Source organism: Mercenaria mercenaria, chromosome 6 (genome assembly GCF_021730395.1).
Source record: "Mercenaria mercenaria strain notata chromosome 6, MADL_Memer_1, whole genome shotgun sequence".
Lineage (NCBI taxonomy): Eukaryota > Metazoa > Mollusca > Bivalvia > Venerida > Veneridae > Mercenaria > Mercenaria mercenaria.
The window spans coordinates 53,474,519-53,502,165 of NC_069366.1; the positions used below are offsets into that span (position 1 = coordinate 53,474,519).

Below are 27,647 nucleotides of genomic sequence, written 5' to 3' on the forward strand. Positions count from 1 at the left end.
AACATTCTATATTGAAATTATGTACACTGCAATTTTTGCACCAAACTCGCCTTCATTTTATATTTAACATCAATATAGCTGACAAATCTTGTGCCAAGCCGTTGCATGCAATAGCACTTGATGTTTCTTAAAGTGGTTGAATCAGTGCCTAATTGTATAATATAAAATATTTTATTGACAATTTGAGGGTAAATGTAAAGTCCTGTCCAAATTTGATAAAACTCCTGTTTTATAGAAGTGGCTGTTGTTAAGAAAGTCAACTAATGATGAATAAAATCAACTCTCCATAAAATTTCACTATATCTCAATATCAAGATTGAAGAGTGTCAAGATTCAATAATCTTGACAATCTTCAAAATGTAATCTTGAATCTTTAACCTCAGATTCAGGCAGAACATATTAAATGAAGATATTGAAATTTTTAACACTTAGCTCTACGGTGAATACTGGGGAGTAGCTTTAAACATAATTAACAATTTTCTGGTGGTATCTCTGTGACTTGAAGAAACAATATCAAATTACATAAATGTCATATGTGTAACTTTCTCAGGTAATGTCAGTACTGGTTGGGAACCATTTTCTGGACACATTTTCATATTTCGGCTCCATTATTCCATAAAAAAATATTTGACATAAATGAAGCTCACACTGCACAAACTTCAGCTCCTTCCACATCTGATGTTGTAATCAGCATCGCGTTGTGACGTAAAATATGGGTTCCATGGGGCCTCAAATGGGGTCACTAAAATGAGTTATTTTTCCCGTCAGGTAAACCAGTTTCAGGACAAATATTTTGATTGTGTTTTGTTGTTAATTTGATATCAAAATAAGTAATTAAACTATTTCTACACATTTCTTTATCATTCATCTCTTCAAAATTGCGCACGAAACGTAACTCGACTTTCAATAGCAGCTACGAAAGCAAACCGAGTTGACTATAAAAAATTCGATTTTCGTCGTATACAAATTCTTGATAATTCCAATAGATATAGAATAAAATTAGTGCAAAAATCCTCAGCCCTGCATCTTACGTAACTTTTAGCGTTAAATTAAAAATAGAACATGTTATCAGCAGACAATCATTATGTAGTTTGATTATTTCTTCCCCGCTTGATACCTCGGCATTTGTGAACTACTGCGCATGCGCAGTGCTATCTTCATGCCCTGTTAAGACAGAAAGTTGTTTTGTAAACGCAGGTGAGTTATCATCAAAAACCAAAACATTATACAGCCTTATAAAATAGTGGTTTGCTGTTAGCATGAAGAACAAACATTTAAATGATCTAGATGAAACAATTGCATGAATTACAACGAAATAAAGCGAATATTACATGTGTCCGGAAACTAGTCCTGTCCGGAAAATGGTTCCCAACCAGTATAGATATATCAGACAAGCATTGCAGAATGAAACTAATCAAATGTTGCTGATATTAATTCTGTTTTGCGAATGAAGAATCTGTTTTCAGAATCACATTCTAAGAAAAACATTTTAAAAGGTTATATTAAATTTTGGTTTCTCTTAATAGTTCTTGACTTGTTAAAAATATGCTTACGTGGCTTAAATTTTGTGCCACATTATATCACAAAAAGTATTTGACCTAGAGTCTTGAAATCATATGAGCCGCGCCATGAGAAAACCAACATAGTGGGTTTACAACCAGCATGGATCCAGACCAGCCTGCGCATCCCCGCAGTCTGGTCAGGATCCATGCTGGTCGCTTTTAAAGCCTATTGGAATTAGAGAAACTGTAAGCGAACAGCATGGATCCGGACCAGACTGCGCGGATGCGCAGGCTGGTCTGGATCCATGCTGGTCGCAAACCCATTATGTTGATTTTCTCATGGCGCGGCTCATATGAGTATTATCCATTATGGGAAGTTGTGTACCTGAGATTTTGTTTATAACTTCACCCAGTGAGATCAGAGTTATTGCCCTTCACTTAGTATAAAATCTGTATTAATACAGTCAAACCTGTCTTAAGCAGCCAGCTATGGGGAGCAGACAATTTGACTGCTTAAGCCAGGTGACGGCTGATCGGAGGGCAGCCAGTATATATATATATATATATTTCAGACTTGTGACCTGAGTGTTCAATAATGAATTTAGGCCGGTTTCTTTTTCGTTTTACTTTTATCATTTTACCAGGATACATTGACAAGCATTTACCTTCGCATTACTAATGTTCTTCTTAGCAATCAATAACTCCAGCGTGTGCTTTACAACAAAAAGTGTCATTTTCTTTGGCTTGCGAAAACCAGTTCACTATGTTGGAAAGATTGCTTTTCCATGCCTCTGTTTGGGATGCTTTGCACATGTACGTGCATTGTAATAAGTCTGAGATTTTGATACAGTTTTCATTCTTAGTCGTTTTCGACCAAGTTAATAATAAACAATGAAAATTGATATTTTATACAACTATTATTAACTCAATAATAATAACAAAATTTCAGTTTGCATACATTAAAATACTACATGTGAAGCATGAGGTAGTTTTGATCTTTTGTTTGGAAAAAAGCGTAACGATGTATGGCCTTCATTATAAATCATTAAACATCTTTAATCAATGAGGCCGATTTTCGCACTTTTTCTACAAACAGTTTAAATCAACAACAGCTAGAACATGCGTATTTAATTGATCATTTAACATCAATTAGTAATTAACTTCTTCAACGACAGTGAAGTGGGCATGTTTTTGTAGGCATTAGCAAACTTTTCATTGGTCAAAACGTGTGGTGAAGTCACGCAAAACTTCGCAATCACGTGTTTCTCAAATCGGGTATCTTTTAGTTAGCTGAAAAATAGCGTTTTCTCGTGTTATTGCAAAGTGTTTGTGGGAATTCCAAAGGTCACAAGGTTTGATTGGCTATGATTGTTTACATAGATTGTCCAATCATCATTTGAGTCATACATTTACCCTAAAGCTTGCATAATTTGAAGGGATGGTTGGATGTGTACTAAATAGTCAATTTCACTACAGTTTCAGTCAGTTAAAAACACTGATAACAGTCAAACATCGTTCGCTTGAACTCAGATAATTTGAAGACTGTCCTTTGCTGGAATCATTGTCAGGTGCTGGCAGAATCCCTTTACAATGTATATTGTTTTATGGTTCTAACTATACTGATAATAGGAACAAACTTTGATATGGTCCTGTCAAGTTTGAGTGATCAAAGTTGGACTGTAGTTTGTTAAACTGTGTTTTTTCTTTGCTGCAGAAATCACTAATTAATCTCTTCCAGAAAGGTTAATTGATACTTTTTCTCTTTGTTTTTCCTTTTTAGAAAGAAAGATTGATTTCTGTGATAGAATGAACTTTAAGAAATGGGGTGCATGTTTGATGAGGTAGCAGTTAACTTGGCAATCTCTCACTGATTGCTAGGAGATTGGCACTAATTACCCAATAAGAAATTTATTTTCTTGCCTCAGATTGCATGGTTTAAATTGGCAGGAACAAATGAAACTTCAGGTTTGAAATTGTTGTTCCAAAATGTTTGACAATTTAATGGTGGGGGTTGTGTGAACATTCACTGTGAAATCATTTATAAAAGGAACCCATGTCATCAGCTGAAATGGAATATTCAGTTTCATAATTTCTTCCCCATTTGGTGTCTTCACAAAATGAAAGTGCTGTGTATGCTTTATGCTATGTGCATGCTCTATTGAGACTGAAAGTTATTTTATTTAAAAAAAAGAGGTAAGATATTATCATAAAGCTTGATATCCTTAGGACGACGGGCACATTTTTATACCAACCCGCCAGGCATATGTATGTTTTTGACAACACAGAAAGTGACGTCAGATGACCTTCAGCTTTTTCCGGGAGTAGGGGTCACCCCCGTCTAAATGTATGCATGTGGACTTCTTTTTTTGCATACAGGGAGTCGATTTTCAGCACTTTCTAATGATTTGAAAATACCTGGGCTTTAGCTAGATATGTCAGCTTTTCATTTATGAAAAAATATTTGAACTCGGAATAAAAACAAATCCCACAGGGGTCCATAACGGAGCAAGAGTATATGAGGATTTTTTAAACTTTGTCAAATTGTTCAAAGGTCCTTTATGATGTTATCTAAAAGAGTCAGTATATGACTTGGATGTTAGATATTTCCATGATTGAGAGCTGCAGACCGACATTTCAGAAATCATGTGATAAAATGTTGATTATACGGAAGCGTGAAAGGGCCATCAGACGCTAATATGTTTTATTATGTTACAGGCACGGAAAAGATATAAATGCAGTCTTTTTCACAGACATGGAGAACAAACATCCAAAAGATCAGGATGAACTATTTGCATAAATAACATAAATAACGCTTAAATATAGCAGTTATTACTCGCCGACTTCAAATCACTTGCCCTTCATCGATGTGGGTTCAAGCCTCACTCGGGGCATTGAATTCTTCATGTGAAGAAGCCATCCAGCTAGCTTACGAAGGTCGGTGGTTCTACCCAGGAGCCTGCTCGTGATGAAATAATGCACGGAGGGGCACCTGGGGTCTTCCTGCACCATTAAAGCTGGGAAGTCGCCATATGACCTATCGTGTCGGTGCGACGTTAAATCCAACAAAAAAAATTTTAAAAATCCAGTTATTACAAGTTTTTGAAAACTCATGGTCCTCAGTTCAGATACTGGTTCCCTAATTGTTGTTCTACAAGAATTCTACAATCATGGTGCTGTGCACACCATATAATTATTATCATGTAGAAGTATTTTTTGCAAGAAGTTTAGCAGTTTTCTTAGACAATTTTAATGTAATAATTATCATCATCAGAATTCAGGTCATAGTGGATTGCCGAAATTAAAAGCTGTCAACCTTCATTGAGGAGAATGTTAGCTTTCAGAAAGACCTATATAATGTATGAAGTTATTTTAGCTTGAAGGTTTTATGAATATTGCCAAGAAAATAAACAAATCATACTGTTTTACCAGTTGTATTTACACCATTAAAATGATCATGTTGCCTGGCTTACATTGCACCAAACCTTGTAGTTATAGAAAACCTGGAAAATTTGCAAAATGTTGTAAAGATAGCACTAATAATTGTAGAAACAGGATTGAAAATAGATGTAGATCTCTGTTGATAGCTGCAGCTAATATGCATGAGCCTTAATGGGCTCATTATGCCTTAAAATGTGTTTATGATGCGAATGCCATATTTTTTTTGTTATAAACAAACACTATACTAATTTTTTCTTACATCCTATTTTTGATAATAGTTTTCTTTAATAGTTGTTAAAGGCTTGAATATTAATTAATATAATAGAAAATACTATCAAATTCATTGTTTTCTATTACCTCCCTTTATGGGCTCTAACTGTAGTTCTTGTGTAATATTGAAAGTAGGGTAAATATAATGCATGACATCTGTTTGGACAGTTTTGCATAAAATTAAAGCCTTATGGAACTTTAAGGAAATACTGTGAAAATATTTAATTTCATTGTCATGACATTTCGTGGTCATGAAATTTCGTGGTTTTGACCAAAATGGCTATGAAAATTGGGATATATAAATTGACGGATTTTGTTTCTAAAAGATAACTGAAAAGGAATTATTTGTTTGTTGGGAATTAATTTGTAGATTGATGCAACCTTGAAATTCAAGTTCACAAAAATTAGTGCCCCATGAATATTAGTGATTTCACAGTGTCATTGAAATGGTCCAGAAAATGTTCTATATTTGAGATGTATAATTGTATTGTGTTACAAATATCGAAGAAGTTATACCTTTAACAAGACAGTTTTCACAAGGTGTGGTAATGAATGTTGGTTATTTGATTAATAATTCGATTGTTTTAATGGTAATTTTTTGTTAAATTTATATGGTCATATGAAGTGGTTGATTACTTTGAAATAGTGTAACAATAGTATAATATTATGGTAAAACCCAGCTGTAGAAAGCTGCAGTTGTTCTGAATGAATTCTGCAGCATTAAGAGACACTATGAAATGTCCCCCAAAGCTAATGCAGCCTAGCTGTCCCCTCAGAAACCAGAATCAGTGCTGTCAAATTATAGATATGATCTTAGAACTTCAGTTATGAAATTATTAATAATTATATTTTCCATTTTTCCTGATGAAAATAATCGATTATATTTTGTTGGTAGTTTGACAACGGGCAAGCAGTGTAGAACAAAAAAAAAAGAAAATTATTCATGAGAATGTCTGAATAGGATAGTTTATCTTTCCTGGAATTTGAAAAGCACCAGCCACCTTTCATACTATTGTAGATATTGGCATATAAAATATAGAACTTTTGTTGTTATATTTCAGGAGATGATACCGCCCAGCATAATGATCAGCAGTACCTGGCTTTGGCTGATGAACTGTCAAGGGCATCCTCCGGCTCCAATCAAATGGCCTTATATGAGGTAATTTAATATCAGAGTCCACCAATCAAATATAGCCTTACATGGGGTAGTTTAATATTTCAGCCAGTCAAAAGGACAGTCATTTAATGGCCTTACTTGAGATAGTTCAGTATATTACTTCAATATTGTAGACAAACAGTCATGGCCTTATATGAGATAATTAATCTTTCAGCCAGTCAAATGGCCTTATTTGAGGTAATTTAATATTTCAGCCAATCAAATGGCCTTATTTGAGGTAATTGAATATAAAAAATCAGCCAATCAAAGGCCATCTGTGAGATAGTTTAATATTTCAGCCAGTCTGTGGCCTTATATGCGGTAGTTTGATATTTCAGCCAATCAAACTGCGGTTTTTGGAGTAGTTCAAGGAAACATTTCCTGTGTTGTACTGTAACATTGGAAATGCTGTAGGGATGAGAAAAAATCTTAAAGCTGCTTTCATGAAGAGATGGTTGTGCATGCAATTCTTTATTATGTTCATGCGAATAAAAATATATCAAGGTGCATTTCGAGCGACATATTTTTGTCAGAGAAAGAGCAACCACTAAGTTGCACATTGTGTTGAAGATTTCTCCTTAGATAAAGCAGAAAGATAACCCCCAGCTGTTAACACCTTTGTGCTTTGATATTTTATGAGAATATACAGGAAAAGATACAGGAAAAGATGGAATCTTCCTTAATCACTGGAAAACTATCTTGAATCTTTGGTGGATTGATGTTAGAAGACAGAAACTTGATAATTTGTTGGTTTTTTGGATTGAGAACCTGAATTTTATTAATTGAAACCATTTGTCATAACCTTCCCATCACTGTAACATAATAAAATGAATTTAGTGGCTGATGATACATTTAGACATGATGGACCCTGTCATCGAACTCTCACATATAAAAATGTAGGATATAAAAAATCTTAACGATTTTTTAGGGATCTTATTTTTACCACCAGAAATTAGCCATTTTTCAACCATATTTTATTTAGGTAATGGTGGTCAGAAACTGCAAATTCCTGACTGTTTTTCCTTCTGTGAATTGCGGCTTTTTTCAACTCGCTTAACTTTATTTAGTGTAAGGGATTAGTATAGGTAGATGTTCCGGCATCCAGCATCAGTCTGAGTTGTCCTGCATCAACTTTTTTATTAAACATCTCCTGTAAAATTACTGGTCAAAATAGCACCAAACTTGGCCTGTAGCATCCTAGCATGGTCCTCTCTCAGATTTATTCAAAAGGTTTTGCTTGTATGTGTAATCAGGAAACTAATGGTCTACAGCATATTTGTATGGTCCTATCTCAATTAAGTTGAAATGGTTCCTTCTTGCCCCTTAAAAAATTAGAGACTACCAGACCTAAAAAAAAAAAGAAAGAAGAAAAACTAGCCCGCCCACTTAGCTCAATAGGGAGAGCGCAGATCTATGGATCGTAGAGTCATGAGTTGGATCCCTGGGCAGGGCTTATGTTCTCCTTGTCAATTTGATAAAAGACATTGTGTCAGAAATCATTTGTCCTCCACCTCTGATTTATGTAGGGAAGTTTGCAGCTACTTGCGGAGAACACTGGTTAAGACTGGTACAGAATCCAGGAACACTGGTTAGGTTTACTGCCCACCGTTACATAACTGAAAAACAGTGTTAAATTGAAAACAAACAAACATAAAAAAGAAAGACCTTTAAGCAGATTCTGTTCATGAATGACTTAATAGATGGTCATCAAAGTTGGTTTGTAGCAATAATATTTATTACAAGGACCTCTGTCAGTTTTGATCAAATGGTTTCGCTTTGCTGCTCCATTGTGTCAGAGGAGCTAGAAATAGAAAAAGAACATCTGATCAACATCTTGAAAGATCTTCTATTGACTTACCCATAGCATCCTTGGATGGACCTTTTCAGTTTCATGTTTCAGTGTGACTGCATGTAGAGGTCAGTAGAGTGAAAAATACAAACAACTTCTCCCATGATGGATATTTCCTAACTTGATAACAAAAATTTTGGATAGATGCTTATTGAAGATTGCAGAAAGCTTAATAATAATTGATCAACTTGAAAATCTTAAAAAGGATGCTAAATTTTAAGTGGAAATCAAAATTGCTTTTTTATGATAAATTTGAATTGATAGGAACTTTTAAAAATTGAATAGTAACTTTTAGAAAGACATATAATGTGAACAGCATTGTCTTATATAGAAAAAAAGTGTTGTGTATAAGGTGAATCAAAAATTTAAAGTAGTTTTCTTGTATTCTGTGCAAACTTGTTCTTTGCAAGTAATTCACAACTATCCTACATGCAGCAGAAGACAAATGATTCTAGATTTGTCTTTGTACATCACCCCCAAATACTGAGGTAGTCAAGGTGGCCTAATTTATGCAGTTAATCAAGTAGGCCACATTTAGACAGTTTAATCAAGCAGACCTCCCTTAAAACAGTAAATCAAGCAGACTTTGTTTAGTCACTTACTGTATGCAAATTAGCAGTCTTCGGCTTAATTAATATACCAGTATTTCAGTTAATTAAATTCTAATAAGGTCTGTTTTTTGTTTGCAGGAAGACATTCACCATCAGGGTAAAATATCAGCTCTTCTCAACCGACTGGCAAATTACCATGCAGGAATAGAACCAAATACAAGCGAGAGAAAAAAGACACATGCAAAGGTAATAATTATAACCGTAAAATAGCTACAAATTGTCTGGTAGAGTTATGGGAAAACAACTTTCTGTAAAACACCTGTCCATTAACGGTTATTTATATGCAGAAAGAGGAACTTGTTGACTATAAAATGTTTAATGATCCAGACATAACAAATCATTATATCATACAAATTATTACATTGTAAGCTTCTTGGAATTTCTTGAAGTAAAAAGCAAAAAACAGAAACAAAATGGAACTCTTAACTTTATATATGACATTACTTGGACAATTAACTTCTGGATTTACAACTCACAAACCAGAAACAAAGGTTCTACATTTGTTATAACCAGCAACACAAGACAGTCCAAGTAGTGTTCTTTCTTTAGGTTAAATCATCCAGCTAGCTTTCCAAAGTTTTTGGTTCCACCCATGCTTCCAGCTTTCCGAAGTGTGTTGTTCCAACCAAACTGCTGGCTTTACGAAGTCTGCAGTTCTGACCAAGCGGCTGGATTTCCAAAGAGTGTGGTTCCACCAAAGCTGTTGGCTTTCCCAAGTTTGTGGTTTCAACCAAGCTGCTAGCTTTCCAGTGTGTGTAGTTCCATCCCAGCTGCTTGCTTTCTAAAGTATGTGGTTCAACCTCAGCTGCGGGCTTTCCAAAGTATGTGATTCCACCCACGCTGCTGGCTTTCCAAAGTCTTTGGTTCCACCCTAGCTGCTTGCTTTCCTAAGTGTGTGGTTCCAAACAGTCCGATGGCTTTCCAGTGTGTGTAGTTCCACCCCAGCTGCTTGCTTTCCAAAGTGTGTGGTTCCAAACTCAGCTGCTGGCTTTCCAGACTTTGTGGTTTCACCCAAGCAGATGGCTTTACAAAGTGTGTGGTTCTGTTCCAGCTGCTGGCTTTCCAAATTGTGTAATTCCACACAAGCTGCTAGATTTCCAAAGTGTGTGGATTCACCTCAGCTCTTGTCTTTCAAAAGCCTGTTGTCCATCCCAGCTGCTGGTTTTCAAAAGTGTGCAGTTCTGACCAAACAGCTGGCTTCCAAAACCAAAACTGTTGGCTTCCTGAAGTTTGTGGTTTCAATCAAGCTGCTGGCTTTCTAATGTATGTAGTTCCACCCAAGCTGCTGGCTTTCAAAAGTGTGTGGTTCCACCCATGTAGATTGCTTTTCCAAAGTGTATGGTTCCACCCAAGCAGATTGCTTTTCTAAAGTGTGTGGTTCCACCCAAGCAGACTGCTTTTCCAAAGTATGTGAGTATGTGGTTCCACCAAAGCAGCTGGCTTTCTGAAGAGGATTGTTCCACCCAAGCAGACTGCTTTTCCAAAGTGTATGGTTCCACCCAAGCAGACTGCTTTTCCAAAGTGTATGGTTCCACCCAAGCAGATTGCTTTTCCAAAGTGTATAGTTCCACCCAAGCAGATTGTTTTTCCAAAGTGCATGGTTCCACCCAAGCAGACTGCTTTTCCAAAGTGTATGGTTCCACTCAAGCAAATTGCTTTTCCAAAGTGTATGTTTCCACCCAAGCAGATGCTTTTCAAAGTGTGTCATTCTACTCCAGCTGCTGACTTTCTAAAGTGTGTGGTTCCACCCAAGTTTTTGGCTTTCTAAATTCTGTGGTTCCACCCGAGCTAAAATAATGTCTTGCAAAGAGGTGTTTGAGCTGCCTCTGCCAATATAACTGGAAATTCTCTTGTTCTCCAAATTATGTCATTGTATCTTTGAAAGTCACCTCCATATATTCCCTTGTTCTGTATGACTTTCCTGTACAACTATCTTGTCTGTATCAAGAATATTGTGCTTTCAGATGTGCGCCCTCAGTCAAAAACACAAGTAGTAATTAGCTACTGATACTGATGTTTGGAAAAATCTTGGAGATATTTCATGTTTGTTTGTTTGCGGTTGCTGATTGTCTTAGTTTAGACATGTACTTTAAATGTGAATGCCTTCTGTTTTATGTCAAATGGATGACATAAGTTCTAGACAATATTTACAAACATGCAACAATGGCTTTGTAGTCTGGTATTTTACTACTCCAGACCACTGAGTCAACTGAGACTGTTTGAGAACTAGGGGCCTCTTTGGTTGATTGAAGTCAGGAATTACTTGCCTCTCACCCCAGTTGGTTCAAGCCCAGCTTAGATTTGGAGGTTAGAAAACTATCCAACTTGCTTGCTGAAGATCAGTGCTTCTATCAAGGTAGCATTGTGATGTAAACTTGAACAAACAGACTGTCTGAAACTATAATTCTGGCAGTTCCTTGAAAAGTATGAAACAAAATCAGTCAGATTCCACAGCAGAGATTGATATATTCTCAGCCTGTGTGAGAATTGAATCACACTGCCAGACTTTTTCCAAACTAAATGATGATATGGCTGTCTGAAACAACACTTGCCAGGCAATCAACATATGGAAATTGGGTTTTATCAAAGCTCAGGGGACGTTCAGAAAAAAAACAAAACCCAAAGCAGCCGGGGATTAATAACAGATTAAATAATAATTTAGTATGTGATATAATTATGTCTTGGCCAAAAAAATTAGAATGTTCGGGGTGATGAGAAATTCTGTCCTTTTTTGCCTTAGTTAAAAATCTATAGGGTTACTGAATGAAGTTTAGATTCTAGACAGTAATGTTGTCACGTAGAATTTGGTCATTTTATGCCCTTCATCTGGCTTACAAAAATCATTGGAACTACCCAGGTGCTGCATAATTATGCTGAAATGATGCCCTGCTGTCTACCGCGACATGTTGTGGCATGACTAGTATTTGTATTGATGTGACATTTAAACCAACTATAAAGACAAGGAAATTTGTCATTAAAAATGCTAAGTAATAGGGAACCTGAATACAGATATGGTGCTGAAGAAGAGCACTGAGCTGATGAGATTGAGGTCATAGATTTGTTCAAGTCACAGCGCCGTATAAAAAAGCTTTTTACATTTTCATCAAATTTAAATGTGTATAGACTTCTTAACTAAATTACTTCATTTTAGCTTTGTTTGCCCTTTAAAAATGGACACTGGAAAGACATTAAAAAGTTGATTCGGTCATTTGTTTTAAACTTTATTACTTTAAAGCTGTGGGCAGGACTATTTTTAGCTCGGCTTTTCGAAGAAAAAGTAGAGCTATTGCACACGCCCCGGTGTCGGCATCAGTGTTGGCGTTGCTGTTGGTTAAAGTTTTTGATAAAGTCAAATATCTCTGTTACTGTCTAAGCTATTGACTTGAAACTTAAAATAGTTATTTACTATCAAAGTCTACACCAGGAGAAACAATCACCATAACTCTGATTTGAATTTTGACAGAATTATGCCCCTTTTTAACTTAGAATTTTGGTTAAAGTTTTTGATAAAGTCAAATATCTCTGTTACTATCAAAGCTATTGACTTGAAACTTAGAATAGTTATTTACCATCAAAGTCTACACCAGGAGAAACAATCCCCATAACTCTGATATGAATTTTGACAGAATTATGCCCCTTTTTAACTTAGAATTTTTGTTAAAACTTTTGATAAAAGTCATATATCTCTGTTACTATTAAAGCTTTTGACTTGAAACTCAAAATAGTTATTTACTATCAAAGTCTACACCTGGAGAAACAATCACCATAACTCTGATTTGAATTTTGACAGAATTATGCCCCTTTTTAACTTAGAATTTTTATGCCCCCGAAGGGAGGCATATTAGTTTTCAACTGTCCGTTTGTTCGTTAGTCACAACGTTAACTTTTTGCATGAAGGCACTTTACTCGCAAACCACTGCACCCAGGATCTTCAAACTTCACATGCTGATAGTACTCATTGAGTACACGACCCCTACTGACTTTGGGGTCACAAGGTCAAAGATCAAGGTCACAGGGACCACCGTTAACTTTTTACATGAAGGCACTTTACTCGCGAACCACTGCACCCAGGACCTTCAAACTTCACATGCTGATAGTACGCATCGAGTACACAACCCCTACTGACTTTTTGGTCACCAGGGCAAAGGTCAAGGTCACAGGGGCCAACGTTAACTTTTTGCATGATGGCACTTTACTTGCAAACCACTGCACCCAGGACCTTCAAATTTCACATGCTGATAGTACTTATTGAGTACATGACCCCTACTAACTTTGGGGTCACCAGGTCAAAAGTCAAGGTCACAGGTGCCAACGTTAACTTTTTGCATGAAGGCACTTTACTCGCGAACCACTGCACCCAGGACCTTCAAACTTCACATGCTGATAGTACTTATTGAGTACATGACCCCTATTAACTTTGGGGTCACCAGGTCAAAGGTCAAGGTCACAGGGGCCAACGTTAACTTTTTGCATGAAGGCACTTTACTCGCGAACCACTGCACGCAGGACCTTCAAACTTCACGTGCTAATAGTACTTATTGAGTACACGACCCCTATTGACTTTGGGGTCACCACATCAAAGGTCAAGGTCTCCAGGTCAAAGGTCAAGGTGCTGCAGGGGCATTTGTCACCATTATTGACAGCTCTTGTTTGTTAAAATTTTTGATAAAGTCAAATATCTCTAAAGCTTTTGACTTGAAACTCAGAATAGATATTTACTACCAAAGTCTATACCAGGAGACCCAGTTCAAACTCTGTTTGAATTTTGACAGAGTTATGTCCCTTTTTTACTTGGAATTTTTTTCACTGGCAAAGCTCTAATTCAGAGTCAGGCGCTGAGAAAAGTCGAGTGCGCTGTCTTACAGACAGCTCTTGTTTAACATAATTGTGACCTAAAGTCCAACCTGTTTGCTTTTCTTGATACCAAAATATGATGTTAATATACATTTGTAATGACAAAATTTTATGAAATGAGATTGAAGTTAAAAGGGACAAGGAGGTTTAGATGATTAGGTGCAGCTATTGCACATCTGGATACCTTAAATGCTGCTGCTACTCATGTTTCTCTACCGTTAGAGAATGAGAAGCTTGAAAGCTTCAAATAGGAATGATCTATAGACAGTTCTGTCACATTAAGTACAAATGAGTGCTGTTTCATATACCACCTGTTTTAATTGCTGATGAGTGATAGAAATGCACTTAATTACATCTGTTGGCAAGGTGGATAAAACCAGATTTTTTTTTCTTAGAAATAGTAGTCTCCTGTTAATTAATCATATCATGTAAGTGATGAAGGTACATTATGTGTCTGGGGTGTCAAAATTACAGAACATTGTGACTTGTTTACACAATTTACCCTTACACATTCAAAATAAACTTGGGCAAACCAATATCAGAAGTTCAACACTATGCAGATTTTGACAATTTTCAGTAGATTTTTAGCTCGACTATACGAAGTATGGAGAGCTATCCTACTCGACCCGGTATCGGCGTTCTTCCGCGTCGCACTTTGGTTAAAGTTTTGATGCACTTTCTCTTTATCTTTGTTATTACTTGATGGATTTACTTCAAACTTAAAATAGTTGTTCCTCATCATCACCCATATCATATGGCTCAAGGGTCATAACTCTGGCACCAATATTTCACGAATTATCCCCCCTTTTTACTTAGAATTTCAGGTTAAAGTACCCGCCCGCTTAGCTTAGTAGGTAGAGTGTCGGTCTACGGATCGCGGGGTCGCGAGTTCGATCCTCGGGCGGGGCGTAAGTTCTCCGTGACTATTTGATAAATGACATTGTGTCTGAAATCATTAGTCCTCCACCTCTGATTCATGTGGGGAAGTTGGCGTTACTTGCGGAGAACAGGTTTGTTACTGGTACAGAATCCAGGAACACTGGTTAGGTTAACTGCCCGCCGTTACATGACTGAAATACTGTTGAAAAACGGCGTTAAACCCAAAACAAACAAACAAACAAAAAAATCAGGTTGAAGTTTTGGTGTACTTTCACTTTATCTGAGTTATTACTAAATGGATTTGATTCAGACTTAAAATCGTTGTTCAACATCATCACCCACATCATATGGCACAGGGGTAATAACTCTGGCACCAATATTTCATGAATTATCCCCCCTTTTTACTTAAAATTTCAGGTTAAAATTTTGGTGCACTTTCACTTTATCTCAATTATTTCTAAATGGTTTTGATTCAAACTTAAAATAGTGTTCCATTATCACCACATCATATGACACAAGGTCCATAACTCTTGCACCAGTATTTCAGGAAATTATCTCCCTTTTTACTACAATTTCAGGTTAAAGTTTTAATGCACTTTCACTCTAACTCAGTTATACTGAATGGATTTGATTCAGACGTAAAATAGTTGTCCACCTATCACCCTTATCATATGACACAAGGTCCATAACTTGGCACCAATTTTTCATGAATTATGCCCCTTTACTTAGAATTAAAGGTTAATTTTGATGCATTTTCACTATATCTCAAGTTATTACAAATGGCTTTGATTCAGCATGACACAAGGTGCATCACTGTTGCACAATATTTCATGAATTATGCCCCTTTTTGCTAAGAATTATACTTAATATTTAATGTTTTGATACACTTGATTCTATCTCTCTGATTACTTAATACTTTTTGACACAGACTCAAGCTATTATCCAATATTCATCCACGTTGAGAGTCATTAAACACCCAAGTGACAGCTCCAGCTTCATTAAATGTGCCCAGTTTCACTATTCAACATGGAAATAGTCGAGCGCACTGTCTCCTGTGACAGCTGTGGTTATTATTTTTATGGAGAAATTTAGTACTACCAATACATAAACAAGTACTTGCGTTTAATCTTGAATCATAAGAGAGCTTGTTTTGTTTGTTTGTTTTGGGTTTAGGGCTGTTTTTCAACAGTGTTTCGGTTATGTAACTACGAGCAGTTACCCTAACCAGTTTTCCTGGATTCTGTACCAGTGCTGACCTGTTCTCCTCAAGTAACTATCAACTTCCCCACATGAATCAAAGGTGGAGGATGACCATAGATGTGTTATTATGGCTACTTTAAATTGCTGAAATATTTGATTATTCTATACTTTCAGGCTCGGCTAGGGACGTTACTTGGTGTGTATCTGCCATGTATACAGAATATCTTTGGTGTGCTTTTGTTTATCCGTATGACATGGATAGTGGGTATGGCGGGTGCGATAGAGGGCTTCCTTATAGTCCTTGTCTGCTGTGGCTGCGTAAGTGTGTGGATGGATTTAAATTTCTTTGTAATCATTTGTCCTACTTAAGGGTCAAGGTCACACTTAGAGACACTACACTTTTAAGAAGTGAACAAATACAAGCGAAGAGATTTATTCAAGTATGAGATTATGGAATGTTTTGTATGTTTTCCAATATACACAAGGATTGTATATTGCTTTGACCTCTAAATGTGACCTTGACCTTTGAGGTACAGGCCTTATTTTTGCATACAGCACACTTCCATTGTTGATGTTTTAAGTCTAGACTGGTTACGAAAACCTTTTGCAGAAACTGCTCAACTTTATGATATTATTTCATGTCATATGACTTGTGCCATTTCTAGGGACTGGTTGTTTGTCAAACACATTAATGTTCTTGCTGGTGTTTTTGGTTTAAAATTTTCATATTCTCCTGTTCTTACATAAGATAAATATTGACACATTAACACTCAGAATGATTTATTCTCAAAGAATTTTCACTTATAAATCTTCCAGTGCATTGGAAGTAAATATTAATCCCAGCAGAGTGCCTGTCTTGAGAGTTCTATGCTTTTAGATCAAAAGATGATCTTTGAATTTCCTGACACTTTGTAAACAACCCCATAAAGCTAAAAGATGTGTTTCAGTTTATTTCATTTAAAAGTGATGTGTCTGTCTGTGGAAACAATATTAAGAGTATGTCAGTGCCATAAGTTTTCAGCTGTGTAGGGTGTTTATTTCATCTTGATACAGAGTTGAATCATCAGAATAGGGTAATATTTTGTATATTAACCTTTAGCCTGCTAAATTTCTAAAACTTGACTGGTCCATCATTCAATTTGGGCAGTACCATTTATTATTTGAAGGGGTTTTCACTGAAAATTTACTAAGCGAACAGTGCAGACCATGATCAGCCTGCACGGATCTTGGTCTGCACTGGTCGCAAAGGCAGAATCATTTGCCGCCAGCAGGCTAAAGGTTAAAAACAGACTAGTTAAGATAAAATGGAATTTTTCAATCATTTAATTGCTCTTCCCTTATTTTTCAGACACTGTTGACCGCTATTTCAATGAGTGCCATAGCAACCAATGGTGTGGTTCCTGCCGGAGGGTCATACTTCATGATCTCTAGAGCCCTGGGACCGGAGTTTGGAGGGGCTGTAGGGATACTGTTTTATCTAGGGACCACAGTTGCATCTTCCATGTATATAATAGGAGCAATAGAAATTCTTGTGGTAGGTGTTGTCATATTAGAAATTCAGGAGACGGTTGAGATAATTGTTTCATTTAAAGTAGTGGACCCATGATGGCATTTGTCTATTTTCTTTCATTACATACATTGTCTAGTTGACTAATATCTAATATGCATATTCTTACCTAAATACTTTTCTTTCTTTCACCAACTTCTTGATGATATTTCATTGTTTCATGTGGACAGTTTGGCAAAAGTCATTTTAGAAATGGATTGCTGAACATTTATACTTCTGACATTTTATGGAGATATTTATATAAATGCAACTGTTTAGAGGTCTAAACTAGTTGGCATGACTTATTGTGGGATGTTAATTCCAGCAAAAGTGATAAAACAAACAGATAGAAAACCATAAATTTGTGTCCCCACCCCCACCCACACACACACAACCAAAAAAAAAAACACATGCACAAAACTTTTTTGGACAAAATAGTGAAATTTCATGTCCATGAAATAAAGTGATATATAATACTAAAAGCATTCTGGAAATATAACAAGAACAAGTAATTTAAATTCCAATAAATTCCAATAATCCTCTTACATAGTTATCATATTTCTGGCACGGATATTATCTTAGTATTCCCAACGTTGCTATGCAATGGTCACGATATATTTACAATTCATTTCAAATTTTAGAGAGCAGCAATAAAAGTATAGTTTGTGTATGTTAATAGATCTTTACATTAGCAAATGAAATATCAACAAACCGTTTCCTCTAAAATAGCAAAGGTGTAACTTTCTGAAGTTGTAAGACACGCAGGAAAACTAAAGGCTTTGTTGGAAAGTTATTAAATGGCTTCTTCAATATACTGTGAAATCATTTAATTTCGTGGGTATGAAATTTCGTGGTTTTGGTCATAATGGCAATTTCGTGGGGATTTGAATTCGTGGGTTTCAACATATGAACATAAAATGAATGGGAATTTTACTTTTTCGTTTGGATTAAATTTCGTGGATTGACTCAACCACGAAATCCACGAAAATAAGTCCCCAACGAATATTAATGATTTGACAGTATTCTTTGAACGGCTCTATCTTATAGTGATAGGTAAATCTGTTAATATCAACGTGTTCTGTCAAACTGAATATACATTTTTCGGTCTCATTGACTATCTGAGGGGACGCATTTTCTCAATAGTTTCCATACTCATACTCATCCTGCAATTTCAGTGTATGTGTATTCGTATGTCTTTGTGTCTTACTTACTACATTAAGGTTCTGCTGAAAGGCTGGTCAGGAAATGTGATCATTCCATCAATACAAACAGTTTTGAATGGTTGCAAGGTTTGAGAATACAAGTTGTTGCTGTAACACATCACGACCACTTCCCACAGAATCAGACCTACAAAATTTGTCATTTTAGGTCTCTAAAAACCAACTGCAAGATTTGCATCTTTCACAACTCATGTGCTAAGTAATCAGCGGGTAGAACTGACTACACATGTCAGCCAATCAGTTGGTCTAATGTTATGACAAAATGTAAAATTGATTAGACACCCAGAAGCAAAATGTGAACAAATTGGATGATTTGAATAATATTACTTTGATCGATTTAATAAATTTCATTTGCAGTCATTGATTTTATTTAATGTGAAGTTCTGGTTTGAAACTTATTTATTAAGTGTAGATAATTGAATACACTGCTAGTGAGTATTGTTAAATGATTTTCAGATAGCTACATAAACTATTCTAAGAGAATTCTAAGGTATATAAATTTCAATAAGGCACTTAAAGGGAAAGGCATTGTTTATGTTGTTTTCATGTTAATTCCATCTGCTGGGATTTATTTAAACATTTAAGGAAGTGAAAGAATTTTCAAAATCTACTTAAAAATGAGAAAGTTCTGAGCATATAAATATTTGATCAAAATGGTGGCCATTTTGTTTTCATGGCAACAAAAAACAAAATGGTGGATTTATTAAATTTCTAGACACATATTTGAACTGTATTTACTTATTTCTGGAAAATTATTTCTCTTTTTTTTTCCAGCTATAATAAAAGAAATTACCATGTTTTACATCTTGCACTCCAGAAACATATAAAATTAATATATTTAAAAGGTTATTTTCTAAATAAGGAATTCAGCAGAGTGTAAATGACGTCATAAACACACAAAATGACTGCCTCCATGATTAGCAATTTTCCTAAATTTCAAACTGCCATATCTTTTTCAATAGTGGTCCGATTTTGAAAATACTTTCACCCTTTTGAAAGGCTTGAGGATGAATTTCATATGAAATTAACTGATTGTCAAGCTTTCCTTGTCCTTTAAAGTTCCCAAATTGTACACAGAATTGTATGGCACCTGCTGATTCCTTATAGCCCACATAGGTATTGTCATTGTTACCATACTGCTTTTTTTATGCCCCCACTTTGAGGGGGGGCATATAGATTTGCCCTTGTCCGTCTGTCCGTCCATTCTTCCGAGAATGTTGTGTCGCACCTAGCTCCAAAAGTATTTGATGTAGAGTCACAAAACTTTACAGGAATGTTGGTCAGCATATGTAGTTGTGCACCTGGGGTTTCGCGTCTGGATTCATTCAGTCATGTAGGAGTTATGGCCCCCTACTTTGTAAAAATTGGTCATTTTAGTGTTGTGTCGCGCCTAGCTCCAAAAGTATTTGACGTAGAGTCACAAAACTTTACAGGAATGTTGGTCAGCATGTGTAGTTGTGCACCTGGGGTTTCGCGTCCAGATTCATTCAGTCGTGTAGTAGTTATGGCCCCAGACTTAGTAAAAAATTGGTCATTTTAATGTTGTGTCGTGCGTAGCTCCAAAAGTATTTGACCTAGAGTCACCAAAGTTTACAGGAATGTTGGTCAGCATGTGCAGTTGTGCACCTGGGGTTTTGTGTCCGGATTCATTCAGTCGTGTAGGAGTTATGACCCCTGACTTAGTTAAAAAGTGGTCATTTTAATGTTGTGTCGCGCGTAGCTCCAAAAGTATTTGACCTAGAGTCACCAAAGTTTACAGGAATGTTGGTCAGCATGTGCAGTTGTGCACCTGGGGTTTTCGCATCCGGATTCATTCAGTATTGTAGGAGTTATGCCCCCTGACCTAGGAAAAAAGTTTATATGTACATTATATATAGTTATGTTTTGCATCTTTTTTTAAATAGCAACATATTGTTTTCCCAAAGTTGATCTGTGTCCTCTGTCATGTAGTGGGGGCATCTGTGTCCCATGGACACATTTCTAGTTAACACAAAGTTCTTAGAACAATATCCCATTCGAATTTCTATAAAAAATATACTAGTTTCTTTACTTTAAACCAGTGTTAAGCTACACCATAATGCTCTGTCCTGTTTGGAGATGTCACATCTCAGTTGTTCAAACAGAACTTTCTCTTAGATACATGATATAAGACTGGAAATATTTTGAAGATGTATGTTTTTTGGGAGGCATTACTGAAAGGCAAATGAGCCGCACCATGAGAAAACCAACATAGTGGCTTTGCGACCAGCATGGATCCAGACCAGCCTGCGCATCCGCGAAGTCTGGTCAGGATCCATGCTGTTCGCTAACAGTTTCTCCAATTCCAATAGGCTTTAAAAGCGAACAGCATGGAGCCTGACTAGACTCGCGGATGGATCCATGCTGGTCGCAAACCCACTATGTTGGTTTTCTCATGGCACGGCTCAAATCTTTGTTACCCTCATATTGCATTGTACTCTGACATAAAATGAAAGAGGTGTAGATAAGAGATGCCAGAACAATTAAGAATTTGCTTTTACAGAATCTTTGCAAAGTTCTTTATCTTTGAAAAAAATATTTCTCAGTCTCTCTTTAAGAGGTTTTCTCCTGGCAGTGAACTATTAGGCTGGGATTTATCGGTATTTCAAAACATATATATCAGAAAGAGCTTTTCTTAAACATAGACAGAATGGTAAAAATTATTACAATTGTTTAGTAACTGAACAAACTATTATTATTTAAGTTCTATTTTCTAAAGCAGTGGCAGCCGTTTTTGGCTTGGTTACATCATATTTACCTTAAATGGACATTACCGAAAATGGTAATTAAATTGCTGTGAATATTGTATATAGTTGGTCAAAATACATTTGAAATCTTAATTTGAATACATATACTATTTGCATTAACCCTTATAATGCTGGACACAATTAAATCTGCCGTTACGACCAGTGTAGATCATGATCAGCCTGCACATCCATGCAGTCTGATCGTGATCTGCACTGTTTGCCATTCAGTCAGTATCTTTTTGATAAGCACCCTTTTTAACAGTTAATGGTACAGTCCAAATTGAAACATGGACAAGTTCTTTATAAAAATTTAGCAGGGTTAGGGTTAAAATCAAACATTTAATTGTATTTATAATAATTTTGCTGCAAATACCATATTTGGTAATGGCTATATAAAGAAAGAACAATGATGTCAAAGTGTCTAAAAATTAGATGCCATTTCATTTGCATGAGTATTGCTCCAATGGTCATGTCTCTTTTATTTGTAATCAAATTTTCATAATTTTTATTACTTAAAGTTAGTTCTGTCTGTGTTATTTTGTTAAACAAAGTCAAATATGATGGCTTTTTCCATTAAGTGGAAAGAAACTTGTTCTCATATTCATCATGCAGAACAAATGAGGTTTTTTTCTTCAAAAATATGATAAATTCCGAAAAATGGAGCCGTAGAAAATATATCATCTCAGTGATTGAAAACAGAGATTGGTCTTTTTTGTTCACATCTCTAAAAATCCACACTGTTCTGTTATGGGAGCTTTATGATTAGATTAATTAGATGTTCAGTAGTTTATGCGCACAAGAAGGTTCCAAATAGGTGCCATTTCCACCAGACATTCAAATAGACACATCATGAGAAGTACAGTATAATAGGCAGTTTTTCTTTAGTGAATTGCATGATGAATACAAATTTTAGCAGTGTGAGTGAAAATTCATTGCAGCTGTTGCTGCATGACAACTTGCTATCAAAGAACTTACTGAGACGTGTAACTGAATAAAATTTCCAAGGAAATACATTATACAGAAAACTGCTGCAGACAATTTAGGTAAATGTCATTGCTTGGCAAAAACAACAAACAAAAGATCCAGATTTTGTCTGTGATTTCTGCTATTGGTCGAGCTTGGATCAATTTAAATGTAGCTTTAATGTCCATGGTTTGTTCTATCAGGTTGTTTTGTTTTGTGCATGCATACAGATCTAATCAAAAGTCCTGATGGAGATTCTGGAAAAGGATTGAATATCAGGGAACTTTTCAGTTTGATTCACTGATTCAGTATACAGCATTTTGTTTGGTTTATAAAGAATTAAAGGCCTCTTCTAAGCTCACCTGAACATGTGGTTTTTCTGAGGTGTTTGTCTTTACTCTGATCTAAACATCTTCTCCTCCTAAGTTACTGGTCACAATCGAAGTAAAGTTTGTTCGTAGCATTTTTCATATTGACATCTCTCAAGCTTGTTCAAATTGTTTTGCTTGAGTCCATTTAGGGGCCACCAGGGCTAAAATTATTATCTTAAAAAAAAGAACAACTTTATGGATGAACACCAAACATCAAAGTTGTTCAGATGCGACCATTTGTGAAGTTCACATGGTTCTGCTTGACTGCATTCAGGGTTGACAATAGCTAAAAAAAAAAAGAAAAAAAAATTAAACAAATTCAGAGGAAATGCTTGTTTAGTGTCCAACAAAGATGGTCAGAAGCAAGGTCTAGGTCACATGAGCGGCTTTGGGCATTCTGGCTGTGCTTTTCATCAAAATATGAAAAAGTTTATTCAAATTTTTGTTCTCTTTTTCATTTCAAAATACTTACGGCAGATTTTTGATGTATTAATCCTGTAAAAGCACTTAAGGAGCTGTTAAAAGTGTGAATAGTCACGCACAGCATTACATGAAATGTGTGGTAAATTGCATTTGCGTTGTGGACAAAATACATTAAAAAGAGGCCTGTATAAATCTTACATTTATATTAGTATCAGTTGTTAGTATGTGATGTTAAGGAATATTTTTTATGTATCACGAGTTATGAAACAAAAAGCTAGACCCAGGCTACCCAAGTATTCCTGTACTTTCGTTAATGGCATAGTTTCACTCACACTATTGCCATTTGAGATTCTTATGGAATTAGTGCATTTGCTGAAAACTTTATTCATGAATAATTGATGCAGTTAACTGGAAAACAGATCTTCAATAATTTGAAGAGATTTTCTGTGGATTAGTTAGGTTGATTTAACTCTTGTATGCAAATTATTGTCTGGTTTCATATCTCAGAATTTTTTGTGGAAATATAATTATTGTCTTGTATCTGTAATCCTTTTTTCGCTTGCCTAATCTATTGATGAAATTACTTACAACAACTATTGGATTTTAGGAAATGTCATGGACAGATATTTGATCTTCAGTAGAGGCAGTTTTAAAGTTTGATATTTCTAATCTGGTTAATAACTCAGCCCGACCAAAATAGACCTTTTTAACCTAAGATAATTATGTTTTATGTATTGAAATTACATTAGAACTCAAAAAAAAAATATGAATGATTTTCAATGGAAATATTTATAATCAGCATTTCAGTAGCAGTTCAAGTTCTCAAAATGAGCCGTGCCATGGGAAAACCAACATAGTGGGTGTGCGACCAGCATGGATCCAGACCAGCCTGCGCATCCGTGCAGTCTGGTCAGGATCCATGCTGTTCGCTTTTAAAGCCTATTGGAATTGGAGAAACTGTTAGCGAACAGCATGGATCCTGACCAGACTGCGCAGATGCGCAGGCTGGTCTGGATCCATGCTGGTCCCAAAGCCACTATGTTGGTTTTCTCATGGCGTGGCTCAAATAATGATTATCACTATTTTGATTATCTTAGTTGCACAGCAATCTTTCTAAACTTTGATTGGACCACCTTTAAACAGAAACTGATAAAAGGAATAGTTACAGAGTTATTGAATCCATACTGGCTTTCCTTGTAATGAATTGAGACAAATTTCCTGTCGTAATGAGTAAACAGCACTGAAAGGAACTTTTCAAGCAGACGTAACCATTCCGCATAGCAGACATCACTATTTCCCAAGGGGACTGAATGCTCTTAGCTTTCCGTAAAAGACATTCAATTAAAGGAAAACAAATGTTAGAAGTTTGAACAGTTTTGGTATTGAGGAAATTAAAACTGTCTCTTTTGGTGTTTTTATATTGTTTGATGAGATAGCTTTTACACATTATGAGTGCAATGAGAATTTTCCTTCGAGAAACTGTGTCATGTTAAAACTTAAGCCGTGTTTAGATACTCCCAAACGTAAGCCGTGTTTTGATAGTACAGTGAAAGACGGCTCGCTTGTGCATTGATTTCTCGAGCGCCAGGAATCACTCAAGTTATTTGAGTGATCCCAGGCTGTGCAGATATTTCCCATGTTTAGATCGCTCTAAATGCCAGATAACTCAAGCATTTTCCTCATCGCCTGGTGATCTGCAGCGATCAGTTTCATAACAATTTATGTTACAATGTTTCATTATTTTTTTACCATTATTAAACAGTAATGACTCATTAAAATTGATCACAGTGACTGCTCTAGAGGTCTCGTTACATTTGATGTCTTTCTCAGCAGCAAGTGCTCATTGAAAGAAAACAATACAAAGTTTGCGAAAATAAAAAATAATAAAAGTAAATAATAAAAATAAAAAAAAATAAAAAATGCTATTGCAAGAGACTCTTGAAAACCTAGTCTTGCAAACATTGTCAGATATTTGTATAAAACCTCAAATTAGAACCACTCAGCTGACTGGATGCACATATGCCTTGGAAATAATTCTGATCTTGAACTAAGTGTTTTCATTTATAGTTCTTTGGGGTTATTTAGTTTATTCAGTGCTCTTTAATAGTAGAGTTCTGCTGAAGCCTTTGCTTGTATGCTTGATGGGTGTTGCACTTGTCAGTACTTCTCATGAAAAGTCAATCAAAGCCTACTAGTATTTTACCTGGTTGCATTTTATGCTGCCAAATAATCTTCTCATTATGCACTTAAAATTTGTATTTATAGTTTAGTAATGGCTGTATTCTAAGTTTTATTTTCATTTATCACAAACAAGTAGGATTTACTAACCTATTTACTCGTTTATGTATTTCAAAAGTTGAGTATTTTTTTTATTTCAGACATACATGGCTCAAGAGATCTCCCTGTTTGGGGATGTGTCTGTACAGAGTAATGCATTGAATAATTATCGGGTGTACGGTACGGCAGTTCTCCTACTCCTGGGTATCATTGTCTTCATAGGCGTGGCATTTGTGAGCAAGTTCGCAACATTATCCCTGGCTTGTGTCATCTTGTCTATATTGTGTATATACATTGGGATATTTGCTGCAAGTCCAGATCGTAGTGTACAGTAAGTGATAGTTTATAGTACTGAAATTGTGAATGCAGGTGTCAGAGAAAATCTCCTCATACATTTTCTGTTTAGTGAGATAAATTGCATATTTTCTTTTTTGTTACAGTTACAGAAACATGACACAAGTAAAAAAATTGTGTAAGTAAAGACATATTTAGTTATCTAAGGCATGTGTTTTTAATTTCCTGATTTCTGTGGATTTTTTTTTTGTCTGAAGTCATGCTACTGTCATATCATGATTACTAAAGTTGTTTGTCTTAAGGCATGCCTCTTTAATCTCAAGATTTAAGTGGTTATTTATCTGGAGGTATGCATCTTTAATTTCATGATTTTTCAACTGTTCAGATGTTTATGTTTCAGCATATGTTACCTTGGCGAGAGATTATTAACCTCAGATTCTGTGACTGTGGACGGTGTTATGATGTGTATAAAAAATGAGACAGGACCTATCTTCAAGAAATACTGCCATGTTGGGGAAAATGAAACCACTTGTGACCCCTATTTTGAAGACAATCCGGCCTACACTAAACCTGGGATCCCTGGACTTACTAGCAACGTCTTTCATGGTAATTTAGAATGAAAATGACTTATTTTATTGGCTTTGATATTGATATTGAGAAAAGTGTTATCTTCTGATTTACAGGAGATATTTGTACCCCCCCCGACAACAAAGTTGTAAGGGGGGTATACTGGTTTCAGGTTGTCTGTCTGTCTGTCTGTCCGTAGACAATCTTGTGCACACCATCTCTCTTCATCCCCTTGACACAATTAAATGAAGCTTTACACAAGTGATCAGTATCAACAGTAGTTGTGCATGGGGCATGTTAGGTTCTTTCAGAAGAAAAAATTGCAGAGTTACAGGACTTTGTTTTTTGTTACTATACTATATACATAGACACAATCTTGTGCGCACCATCTCTCCTCATCCCCTTGACACAGTTTAATGAAACTTCACACAAGTGATCAGTAACAACAGTAGTTGTGCATGGGGCATGTTAGGTTCTTTCAGAAAATTTTTTTGCAGAGTTACGGGACTTTGTTTTTTGTTACTATACTATATACATAGACACAATCTTGTGCGCACCATCTCTCCTCATCCCCTTGACACAATTTAATGAAACTTCACACAAGTGATCAGTAACAACAGTAGTTGTGCATGTTAGGTTCTTTCAACAACAAAAATTGCAGAGTTAGGGGACTTTGTTTCTTGTAAACATACTATGTACATACAGTGTGCATATGCAAACTTGTGTGCACCTAATCTTCCGAACCCTTGCACACAATTTAATAGTTATGGGACTTTGTTTTTTGTTACTATACTGTATACATACAGTATATATACATACAGTCTACACAATTATGCAACCTTGTGTGCGTCAAATTGCAATGTACTGTGTCAGTGCATGCGGGGGGTACATTCATCACCTTTAGTGATAGCTCTAGTTTTAATTCTTCTGAGGAACTGCATTGTAGAGTAATTTCTTTTCCTAGAAGTGAAAGCATTTGAAAAAAACTTGATCTTTGTGATATAACGACCCAGCTTAACAAACCAAAACAACAATTATAGAGTTAAATCTGCATAGGATTTGTGTTTTAATCTTTGATATTCCATACCTTGGGTTATTTTGCTAATTACACCAGATAGGACTGATTAAATGTGTTAAATGGTGAACATTACATAAGACAAAACTACACTGTTTTTGGTTAAATATTCCAAGATAGGACAATGCTAAATTGTCGCAAAGTCGCAGGAACTATTACAAAACTGAGTAAGTGTAATTTGAATGAAACCACTAAAACTTCTGAACTGATGAAATTTACTATTGACTTTCAGAAAATTTACATAACAAGTATACATATGCTGATAACATCATTGGCCAGAAGATTGAGGGGAACCGAGATCGTGGAGAAATTATTGCCGACATAACATCGTCTTTTATGGTTTTACTGGCAATCTACTTTCCGTCTGTGACAGGTAATATACCTTTA

General features: G+C 35.8%; 1 protein-coding gene across 4 annotated transcripts in view; it reads left to right on the forward strand.

Moving 5' to 3' along the window:
* LOC128557743 (solute carrier family 12 member 6-like) overlaps positions 1 to 27,647 on the forward strand; it is a 127,824-nt gene that overhangs the window by 60,459 nt on the left and 39,718 nt on the right. For all 4 annotated transcript variants that reach the window (XM_053545916.1, XM_053545917.1, XM_053545915.1 and 1 more), the window contains 7 exons: positions 6,272 to 6,369; positions 8,905 to 9,012; positions 15,934 to 16,077; positions 17,108 to 17,293; positions 25,426 to 25,655; positions 26,019 to 26,224; positions 27,493 to 27,633. In XM_053545916.1, the coding sequence (XP_053401891.1) occupies positions 6,272 to 6,369; positions 8,905 to 9,012; positions 15,934 to 16,077; positions 17,108 to 17,293; positions 25,426 to 25,655; positions 26,019 to 26,224; positions 27,493 to 27,633 (1,113 nt within the window). The remainder of the gene's footprint in view (positions 1 to 6,271; positions 6,370 to 8,904; positions 9,013 to 15,933; positions 16,078 to 17,107; positions 17,294 to 25,425; positions 25,656 to 26,018; positions 26,225 to 27,492; positions 27,634 to 27,647) is intronic.